We start from the raw sequence: 11,821 nt of genomic DNA on the forward strand, positions 1-11,821 counted from the left end.
AGAAAAATATTCAAAGTAATATTAAGAACAACATAAACAGGCATGATTTCATACAATTATAACCAAGAGCATGGGTCCAATGGGGTATAGGAATGATGGCTTGACTATAAGGTGAAATATGAATAATATTACCTCAAAAACATATGTATCAAACAGCACCCACAAAAAAGCGGGAGGCAGTACTGTTTTCCCAAAAGTAGGGTCTGAGCGGCTTGTGGGGGAAAGAGGGGAACTCCACAGAATGTAGCACACAAGTTCTACCAGTCGGACCAAAGCTGACAAATCCAGGAGATGAAGATAGTGAAACATATTCCAAAACATATATATATATTTATATATCCTTATATAGAGAAGAGATGATACTCTGTGCCATTTGCATCTTATATAACTTATAATTACCTTTAAAGGATGTTCAAAAGTGTTCCCATATAAGGTGTAAATGGAGACGAGAAACATGAGTGCCTCATCAGATGTAAATCTCACCCAGGCATACACGAGTAATATCAAGATCTCAAAATGGGGGAGGAAACATAGAAGCACTCTCACCCAAAACAAAGTTATGGTTCTATGAATAAATAAGGGGGAATTATTATTTACAATATGATTCAATTATATGTGTAGCGATACCCCAGAAGGAGGTGAGGAAATGTTGCCTGACTACTGTGTCTTTAAAGATGGGCAAACGCCCACTCACCTGTCCTGCGACCAAAGGATAAGCGACCAAACGATTCCCCGAAAGGCCCAACTGGCCACCTTGTACCCGGGTTGGCCCACGCCCTCAGAAACACCTGGAGATATGGCCAGGATCCCTCTCAGGTGGGATGTCTGTCACCATCCTACTCCTGGAACCATAGCAGGATCAGCACATCAACCTCTGGAGCTGAGACAGGATCAACACATCGACCTCTGGAGCTGTGGCAGGATCAACAAACCGACATCTGGAACTGTGTCTGGATGGAACCCCTCCATGGGTAACAGCAGCCCTTTAGATCATGTCTGTGTCTCTCTCACTCCCTCATCGATGGACCTTTACCTCAGGACACAAAATGGAGTCTTTTACTTTCCTGTCAGCAAAGCCTGCTGGGATTTGTATTTCTCCCTGTATACCAGGCTATGGGGCTGTTTTGTGTGGGAAATGCATGTCCCAGAATCCATTGCAGCTCTCCCTGCAGTTCAGTACAGTCTCTTCCATTGGCTGTTATAACTGTGCCTTTAATTGGTTTTCTTCTTCCAGCCAATAGGGGCACAAGAGAGGCTGCTGAATGCACAGCTCTGTGTGTGTCAGCTCACATTACATTACTCAGTCAGTTACTCATGCAGACATGACAGCTAGCTCTCTCTCCTCTTTCAGGCTGGAAAGCCTGTGTACATGCAGTCATCTGTGTTAATGTACATGCAGCCCATCTGTGTTAATGTAAGCCTTTGTCTGCAATACCTGCTACATATAGAAAAAGGGGGGGTAATATCCCCCTTAATCAAAATCTAGCATCGAACCCCAAAAATAGATAGGTTACCTTAATTGGTTATGCACAGGGAACAGATCATGCACTGCACCTGTCTAGTTTATGATGGACCAGGGAAATCCTGAGCTCCCTACTTATATACCAGCCGTGGAGGAACCACCCCCCCACCGGAAACTGCCCATGCCTCTTGGGTGGGGAGCCTGTTAACCAGTATGTACCAAGCACGAGGTGGGTGGGTGAGTTACTCCCCATCCCTTGCCTCATAAGCCATATTGAAAGGCCTGGGCAGATGGCGGATGGGCCACACCACATGTAACTCATCTCTCCCAGGCACAGCTGTAATCGCGAACCAGATGTGATGTGGGACCAGAAGTTATGCGCCACTGCTACGTCACATCCAGCGTATCTATACCCAGAACTCGGATAATTACGAGGCTTGATGTGCAGATTGAGCCCGGGTTCACACCTATGCGAATTAGATGCGGCTTACAACGCATCCAATTCGCAGGACATTTTAAACTAGGTTCATTTGAATGAGGCTGGTTCACATATGTGCGATGCATTCGCACTGCGCATTGCACAAAAAACGTGTGCGTTTTCTGGTCATTGCGGTGCGAATTAGAAGGCCATTATCTTCTATGGGCACGCACCTGATTCGCAGCTGTGTTGCGTTGTGAACAGAAATGATCTCCCCTCCTCCTACACCTCCCCCTCTTCCAGTTCCTCCCCTGTCTGTTTTGGTGTGGTGACCGGAGCAAGCATGGCCAAAAGGGGTAGAAAAGTTTCAGCAAAGGCGAAGGAATCCGTGGATTGTGAGGAGCTGATCAGACTTGTGAGGGATAAACCGATGATTTATGACACCGGCATCCTAAATATAAGGACAACGTTGTGAAAAAACATGCATGGCTGGAAATTGCCAGAATCATCTTGCCAGAGTGGAGCATGTGCTCATCCCAAGTTCAGGCTGCCAAATGTAAGTTTTTTATTCCCTTTCACTACCTGTAGATGCTGTCCTATTGTTTAGTTATGTTGGCCATTTTTATTCTAATATTATAATAAACAACAGCGTGTGTTTGCCCACAAATCCATACCAGGCCACATGCCCTCAACACTGTGCACATAACGGCGTCAGACAGCGACGGAGGGGTACCTAAATTAACTACTAAGCTAAGATTTGCTTAGGCTAGCAAAAGAATATACAATGCAAATGTTAACAACATTATTTTTATTTAACTAAACCAAAATTATGAAAAAAGCATTATTTGTTACAGCACACTTAACTTTGTCAAGGCCCTGATAATATAATGCAAACCAATACACACTTTTTCTGATTAGATAGAATTCATCTGCCAAGGCACCTCCCCAGCTGGCGACATAAAGAAGCTTTGAAATTCACCACGAATATGTGTACCACTAGTGGTGCCCCTAGTAACATTCCACTGTGCCGCCTCCATGTTATGGCTCAGGGAATCCTCAAATAGATATCCGTCACGTTCACGCACATAGTTGTGCAGTGCACAGGCTGCTTTAACAGCACTGATAGCATGGTCAATACTCAGATTTATTGAAGTATGCATGAATCTCCACTTATTGCATAGTATCCCAAATGCACATTCAACTACTCGTCGTGCCCTAGTGAGCCTATAATTGAACACTCTTTTTTCTGTTGTCAAAGAGCGACTAGAAAAAGGCCTGAGCATGTGCTGTGCAAGTGCAAACGCTTCATCTCCTACAAATACATGTGGGAGGGAAGGATCTGTTGTTCCGGGCAGGGGAGAATGACTGGGCAAGTCTAGTGTATTCTCACGCAGCATGCGGCCAAATGAGGAATGTGAAAATACACTAGAATCCGAGCTGCTGCCATAAGAACCCACATCAATATAAAGAAATTTATAATTTGCGTCTGCCACTGCCAATAATACCAACGAAAAATATTTCTTATAATTAAAATATTGGCTACCACTAGCTGGAGGCTTGAGGATGCGGATGTGCTTCCCATCAATGGCTCCCAGACAGTTGGGGAAGTTGCAACGCTGCCAGAATAGCTCTGCTACCTGCAACCATTCTTGTTTGTTTGGCTTCTTCATAACCAAATCCTTCAGTTCTTCCCATATGACTAGGCAGGTTTCATGAACAATGCCACTAATAGTTGATTTTCCAACCTTAAATTCAAAGTGCAAACTTCCAAATGAATTTCCTGTTGCTAGGTACCTAAAAGCAGACATAAATAAAATTAATTTTATTTTTATTTTTTTCAGTGCATTACTTACAGACAAGGTGGCGCAGCATGCGTGATGCTTACCGCAAATATATACGCCATCTCAAAGAAGCAAGGAGTGGCTCGGGGGCAGCGCCTAGGGTACCCTATATGTTTGCCAAGGACTTAGATTTTCTGCAACCCATTGTGGAGATGAGGGAGTAAGTTTTCATCTATATCATCTATGTATCTGCAAACCTCTTAACTTTGATTATGCCTAGTTAAGTTACACTCTTTATTTTCTTAACAGGACAGAAGCTAGTTGGGAGGAACAAGATGTGATGGATGACCAACTGGAGGCACAACCGGAGGACCAAGCCCAGATTAGTTTGGAAGAAGGCCCAGAGGATTTGTCACAAATCCAAAGCTCCTCGAATCTGTGGGAAACCAACCCAGATGAGCAATCTGCAGAGGCTATCCCTGGGCCCTCCTCTGCTCCTGCACACATTGCTCTGCCAGCCAAAGTGCCACGGAGGCGACCACCTCTATCGCAACCTGACATAAGTGAGCGCCTACTTGAAATGTTGAAAAACATGTCTGAAAAGGTGGATGCTTTTTTATGTCCGGATACTATACTGGCGCTCAGTTTTGTCCCTCTAATAAAGAAAGTCAAACCTGAGCGCTACTTTGAAATGCGAAGCACTATCGAACAAGTGCTGCACTCCTTCTCAGAGCCACGTGAGGAAGCTTCATTTCAAGTGCCATATGTGCCACCACCAAGACCTCCCCTGAACTACCCCCGATACGTCCACTACCCAGAACAACACCAACCTTACCCCTATAATCCCCCATCCTATCCTTCTAGCTTTGAAAAGCCAACCTCCATATATGAAGTTAGACACAGTAACATTCCCTATCCTATCCCATCCCCAATTCCTTCAATCAGGCCCCCCCTCCCACAAATCCTGGTATGTATGTGCCAAGTCAACATGGCGAGGCTACACCAGATCCCAGCACTGCCCGTGATGACCAGGCTTCCGCCAGTCACTACTCCACTGAGGCCCCTTTTAAAAAAACATATCACAATCTGTGATTTCTGAGGTCTGTCCAAGGTTGAGGACCAAGAGGACACATGTTTGTAAAAATATGTTTAACAGGCCTACTTGAGAGACATGTATATTTTTTGTTTTTGTTAATTTATGTTGGCTACATGTGCCAAATTTTTATTTTATTTTTTTAAGTATACTTGAATAAATAATTACTACGCCAACTTTTGTCGGGTTATATATTTAGAATGACACATGTTTGAAAATTTATAACTAAAAAATATTGCATTCTCCTACATTCACATGACAAAGGACATCAGTGGTGAAAAGTACCTTAATGTGATCAGTAATCTTTCAGCAGGCTGGATACTTGGTCTGTAGCACGTGTTCTGACGCTCCAAGCGAGGGGAGATTAATCCAAGTAATTCGTCATAACTAATTCAAAAATGAGTCTTTTATTAGATTAGTGTATGAAACCAATTTTTACATACACTTTTCTAAATAATAAGATAAGTGTTTAAGAACATTCTTATTTGTAAGAAGGCCTGTATCCTTTATCAAAATAAAAATGCATGTTAAAGAAGTGGCATAACAAAGAAGATCTAACGTCATTTGCAGTTGTGTCATCATTTGGACAAATGTTTAGCCACTGGCAGCTGAATTTAACAATAACAATTGTCTGGTCACAAACTGGACAACAAAATGTTTGGGAATCCCCCCACACAAAGCACCTTGTCCTCATCAACTTGGGGGCAAGGTGTTTTTTGGGGGGTGGGGGGGGCACAAAACACACTACACATGTTAAGGGCATATGGCCTGGTTTGGTCCAGGAAGGGGGTGCTCACTCCCCCCCTTTTCATGGCCTTTTAGGCTGCATGCTCTTATAATATTCTGGTATGGATTTGGGGGGGGGGGGGGCGGGAACACCACGATTTTTTAAATTATAACACTGACATAAAGTCACACACATAGGTTAGACTTGATGGACCAGTGTCTTTTTCAAAACTCCCCTACTATGGAAATATGTTTTTAAAATTATTGTTTGTCCAAGAAATTACTCACCTAGTTATTGACATGCGCGTGTAATCAAAAAATTTTTCTTCATGCCCACGGAGGTCTTCATACAGGATGATGAACTGGCCTCTCTCATCCCTATTTGCTAGTATGGGATGCACCCAGTATCTTCTTCTCCTCCTCCTTCTCCTCTTCTCTACTTCAAGCAAGATTGCTGCTGTTACAGCAACAACTGTTGGCATTATCATAGGCAGAGCAGCACACATTTTGGGAACAAAAATAACCCACACAATACACAATACAGACTCCTGGACAACCAGGAAGTGTCCGGAAAAATCAAGCTTTTTAGAAGCAGCCTCACAAATAGATAACAAGTGATTGGCCTGCTCTAAATTCGCATCTATCATTAGACACTCACTGGTTACTTCCGAATTCGCAGCTGATCCGCACCTAAAACGCTGACGAACCGCTGAACAACTGATTTTTCTATGCGCAGTGAAACCGCAGCTTCAATTCGCACCGCACATGTGTGAAACCAGGCTGAAGGACGGATGCCGTTCCGTCCATAGTATTGCGGACAGACCAGCCAAATCAGCATACTGATGGAAAAATAAGGGTATAGAATGCACAACAAGCAAGACTAGATGGTAAATGGGGATGGGGACACAGACCGCAAGCCCAGACCAAAACAAATAGAAGGGAAGACACAGCATCTGTACATTTCTACCACAAAAACTACAGGAGTCCAAAGAAAATGAATGCCATTCCATGTCCATTGAACCCATACCTTACAAAATACATTACCTAAGTCAAAAAAAAAGGGAAGGGAAATTGTTAGGGTTATATGAACTTCAAATATATTGATACAAACAGCATATTCATTGTCTTTCAAAAATGGGGCATAGCTGATATCATCATTCAGCCCTAAACCTGATGTTGCTTTCAAATTCACTATCCATTTTGTTTCCACCTACATGATTTTGTTGTCATGATCTCCTCCTCTGGGGCATCGATGTATCCTAGCAAGAGCCTGAAAATGTAGCAAAGCCCATTTATATGTAGGGTGCTTAGCAAAGTGTCTTGCCCCTGTTTTTTCAAAAATTCCTCCAGTTATATCGGCTACATGATCTTGAATATGTTTCCAAAAAATGCGTTTTGTTTTGCCAACATAGAACCTTCTGCAACTACATGTGAGGAGGTATACCACCCCCATGGTGTTGCAATTGACAAAATGCCTTAACTCCCAAGTTTTTCCATTAGGCAGGTTAGCTATCCTTCTTGGTTGGATGTAGCGACAGTATTTACATATACCACTTTTAAAGATACCCTGTGAAAGAGATCCGCAGGGGTCTGATCTTTGTTTCTAGAAGAGTGTCTGGGGACTAACATATCTTTTAGGGAGCAATTTCTCCTAAATGTGATATGTGGTATATCTTCCACATGGGGTCGAAGGTTGGGGTCATCTATTAGTAAGTGTCAATGTGCATTTAAGATGCGTTTTATTTGGCCATGTTGAATATTGAATTTAGTGATGGGTCTCACCTTATGCACCATAGACGGTGCATCACCCTGAAACAGCAATCATACAAAGCTAAGGGGAATGGGGATTCCCCAACCAAGAGAGCTAAAGGTGTGGCAATTGAGATAGCACAAGAAGTAAGATTTTTAGTAGAAGTATGCAAGGAATGAAATGTACGTTAGCGAACATTTATTGTCCACATAAAAACCCAAAAAGAGTTTAAAAAAGGCAAGTTAAATTATAGCAGGAGACCTACATTTTTTTATGGACCAATGACTGGATAGTACCTCACTGGCACGGGGGACTGAGGAACAGCAACTTGGTATGGTTAGAAAAAAGATGTTTCAATCTCAAATAGTAGATGTATGGAGAATTCTATACCCTAGAGTAAAAGATTATTGCATTCACTCCTCTGTGCATGGAACATATTGCAGACTGGATTATATTCTGGTAGACCACATATTGTTAGAATCAGTAGTCAAAGCATCCATAGAAATAACTACAATAACAGATCATGCACCTGTAATAATAAAAAAAGGGTATTAACACTCAGAAGAGTACAAAGATGTGGAAATTAAATGAAGATCTGACACAGGACGAAGAAGCAGAAGAGATAATAAGAAAAGAATTAGAACAATACTTCACACAAAATGAAACCCCAGAGGTGTCGGAAGCCACCATTTGGGAAGCTCATAAGGCCTTTATTAGGGGAGAAGTAATATCAATAGGCTCAAAGGGTATTGGTAACGAAAAGAGATAAGTTAAGAGATTTAATGGAAGAAGAAACAAGACAGGCATTCAACAGAGTGACAAAGAGAGATATAAACAGGGAAATAAAACTGAGAAACATCTAGGAAAAGTATTAAAAAATAAAAACTAGATAAATTACATAGAGAAAATGAAAAGTAAAAAAAGGGGAAATGATAAATTCAGCAACAGAAATTGCAAGTGTGTTGCAGTTATTATAGCTCCCAATATATATGCTGAGGCAAAAGGGGGTTAGAAGAAGAACAAACAAGAAAACAAAAAATAAAGGAATATCTAAACAGTGCGAATTTACCTAAAATATCAGCAGAAAAATTGCAGGCCCTAGAAGAACCGATAACATATGAGGAGATGCAATATGCACTTAAAATTACAGCAACAGGGAAGAGTCCAGGACCTGATGGGTTGACAATTAAATATTATAAAAAATAAAAAAAGAGGGTTTGGGACTTTAAATGAGGTAGATCTGGCATGGCTAAAAGATGAGTCAATGTAACAAGACATGTTTTATTCATTAAAAAACCTGACATAGCAATATGAGTACATGCATAGTAAATAAGCATAACAATCACATATTATTGACCAGATATTCATAAAAACAATCATAGCATATTGAGGTATCGGACAATTGTCCATAATAAAGAATTGCTTGAAAAGCAACATGGTGGGGAAGCTTGGGAGTGGATGAAATAAAACCATCTAAAAAGAAAATGGTGCATCAAAAATGGCCCAACGCACATTTCGTGGTTTCCTACCACATCATCGGGGGCGAGTGCACCAATGTCTGTAAAAAAGCATAAATAAACGATATGGTCCAAAGTTACATCCAAACACAAGGGAGACTATATATGTAAAGGAGGGGAGAAATTAACTCATCCCACTAAGTACTTACATGTCAGCTAAGTCTAGACCATGTGAACATGAAAACTGGTGGCTGCTAGAAATGAGGAAGGGGCCAGCAGGAAAGCTGGGCACACATCATGATCCCCAGAGAAAAGGAAACAAGTGGTCAAAAAGAAAACCATTTGAGCTCCATTGCTGTAAAAGTGAATAAACTAGGTAGACTATGAATATATGAAGGTGTATTATATTATTGAAAAATATTGAACAGTAAATGGAGCCCAATACCAAGATAAAAAGTGCATACAAATGAAGTGTGGAGATGGTGAAAAAGGGGGCATACCTGCTCAGAAGGAAAGGAAGAGTGCAGAGGATATAAGAAAAATGATGAGACAGCCAATGCTGTCTTCAATCAAACACTGAAACGTACAGGCAGAAAGCCTAGCCAGGTGATTACCTAAAGCTGTGACAAAGAACCATGATCCACAGATCTGTGCAGTATGCTGCTGGAGGTGCTATCAAGGGAGCTAACAGAGTGAAATGGGGATCCTTATGTGCTCAGCATGACCAATTGGGCTCCTCCCAGCATCACGCTGGCACAGCAAAAAAGGGGGAGGCCCTCCTGCCGGAGTGACTAAAGCCGCCCATAACAGTTAGACACATCTCCCCTTGTGTTGGCCACGACTGAAATCCCACTTACGCCAGCAACAGGATGTCCAGAGAGAGCGCCGTGTGCATGGCACGGGGAGGTGTGGCACCAATGCACAGTGGGACTGGCCCACCCAATTCCCCGCAACAACCAAAGGTGGATGGGAGGGAAGAGGGAGGGCCCCCAATGCGCCTTGCAGCTCCTGGGTAATGAACACAGACCAGCCCACAAGAAAGGGATCACAAAGGTCAGACAGACATGACCGTATATAAAAAGTTGCTACGTGCAATATGAGTATTAAGTCAGTATTAACATAGGTCTTAATAAAAAGCGCATGATGGACACAAAGGTTTACCTTGAACTGCATAGGAAGGGAATATAGGGTCACAGACCCATGATAGCCGCTAGTATACCTCCATCCCTAATCATATGGAACAAAAAGAGGGGTTTGGGACTTTAAATGAGGTGTGTAGGATCACACAGCTCCATCCCTATCTATATGCAAGAAAAAGAGGGTTTGGGACTTTAAATGAGGTAGATCTGGCATGGCTAAAAGATGAGTTAATGTGACAAGACATGTTTTATTAATTAAAAAACGTTTTATCTTGGTGTTGGGCTCCATTTACTGTTCAATATTTTTCAATGATATAATACATCATATATTCATATATTCATAGTCTACCTGATTTATTCACTTTTACAGCATTGGGGCCCAAATGGTTTTATTTTTGACCACTTGTTTCCTTTTCTCTGGGGATCATGATGTGCATCCAGCTTTCCTGCAGGCTCTTTCCTCAGCTCCCAGGATGAACATTTCTAGCAGCCACCAGTTTTCATGTTCACTTGGTCTAGACTTAACTGACATGTAAGTACTTAGTGGGATGAGTTAATTTTTCCACTCCTTTACATATATAGTCTCCCGTATGTTTGGGTGTACCTTTGGAACATACCATTTATTTACACATACAGGGGGCTGCACATACAGGGGGTTCTTCCAAAGAAGTGGGGTTCCTTAAATAAGATGAACTTCTGCTCTTGCACCATCCATCTGAACATTTTCTTCTCTCTTCACAGGTAATCTGCGTTCCTACTTTCATACACCTTAAACTGAACATTGACTGACTGCTCACATGCATATTTGATAACCTGCGTTTCTACTTCCATATACCTTAAACTGAACATTGACTGACTGCTCACATGCATATTTGGTAATCTGCGTTTCTACTTCCATATACCTTAAACTGAACATTGACTGCTCACATGCATATTTGGTAATCTGCGTTTCTACTTCCATATACCTTAAACTGAACATTGACTGACTGCTCACATGCATATTTGGTAAATCTGCTTGTCACCACTGTTTCAACTCCATCTTTAGCCATGCTCACATTATTTTAATGTTTATTTAGCTATTAAGACTTACCTAAATTATGGGTTCCCTTATCTTTACAATTTTGGCCTTTTAGTCCCCTTGCAGTTTGATTGTGGTGTGAAAGTTTTGCTCTGCTAGCTGTGGGCCTAATATCACCTCCTGATTGATAAATTTCCAGATTCTATCCACACCCAACAAACTATAAAAACAAGGCCTTCTTTACGGGGGGAACACATACAGGGGGCTGCACATACAGGGGGTTCTTCCAAAGAAGTGGGGTTCTTTAAATAAGTATCACTTCCGCTCTTGCATCATCCATCTGAACATTTTCTTCTCTCTTCACAGGTAATCTGAGTTTCTACTTCCATATACCTTAAACTGAACATTGACTGACTGCTCACATGCATATTTGATAATCTGCGTTTCTACTTCCATATACCTTAAACTGAACATTGACTGACTGCTCACATGCATATTTGGTAATCTGTGTTTCTACTTCCATAAACCTTAAACTGAACATTGACTGACTGCCCACATGCATATTTGGTAAATCTGTGTTTCTACTTCCATATACCTTAAACTGAAAATTGACTTACTGCTCACATGCATATTTGGTAAATCTACTTGTCACCACTGTTTCAACTCCATTTGTAGCCATGCTCTCACTATTTCAATGGTTATTTAGCTATTAAGGCTTACCTAAATTATGGGTTCCCTTATCTTTACAATTTTGACCTTTTAGTCCCATTGCAGTTTGATTGTGGTGTGAAAGATTTGCTCTGCTAGCTGTGTGCCTAATATCACCTCCTGCTTGATTAAAATGCCAGATTCTTACAAACGCAACACAGTATAAAAACAAAGCCTTCTTTACTTGGGAACACATACAGGGGGCTGCACATACAGGGGGTTCTTCCAAAGAAGTGGGGTTCATTAAATAAGTGGCACTTCCGCTCTTG

The 11,821-nt window shown here is 41.6% G+C and overlaps 1 protein-coding gene across 1 annotated transcript; it reads left to right on the top strand.

The window, feature by feature from the left end:
• The first annotated feature begins 2,336 nt into the window (after positions 1-2,336).
• On the top strand, positions 2,337-10,615 carry LOC141102904 (uncharacterized). The gene is made up of 4 exons (XM_073591939.1): positions 2,337-2,436; positions 3,722-3,881; positions 3,971-4,628; positions 10,568-10,615. The coding sequence occupies exons 1-4, from the start codon at positions 2,406-2,408 to the stop codon at positions 10,613-10,615; spliced, it is 897 nt and encodes a 298-aa protein (XP_073448040.1). The 5' UTR covers positions 2,337-2,405.
• Positions 10,616-11,821: the final 1,206 nt, after the last annotated feature.

This window comes from Aquarana catesbeiana, linkage group LG07, assembly GCF_042186555.1.
Source record: "Aquarana catesbeiana isolate 2022-GZ linkage group LG07, ASM4218655v1, whole genome shotgun sequence".
Taxonomy (NCBI): domain Eukaryota; kingdom Metazoa; phylum Chordata; class Amphibia; order Anura; family Ranidae; genus Aquarana; species Aquarana catesbeiana.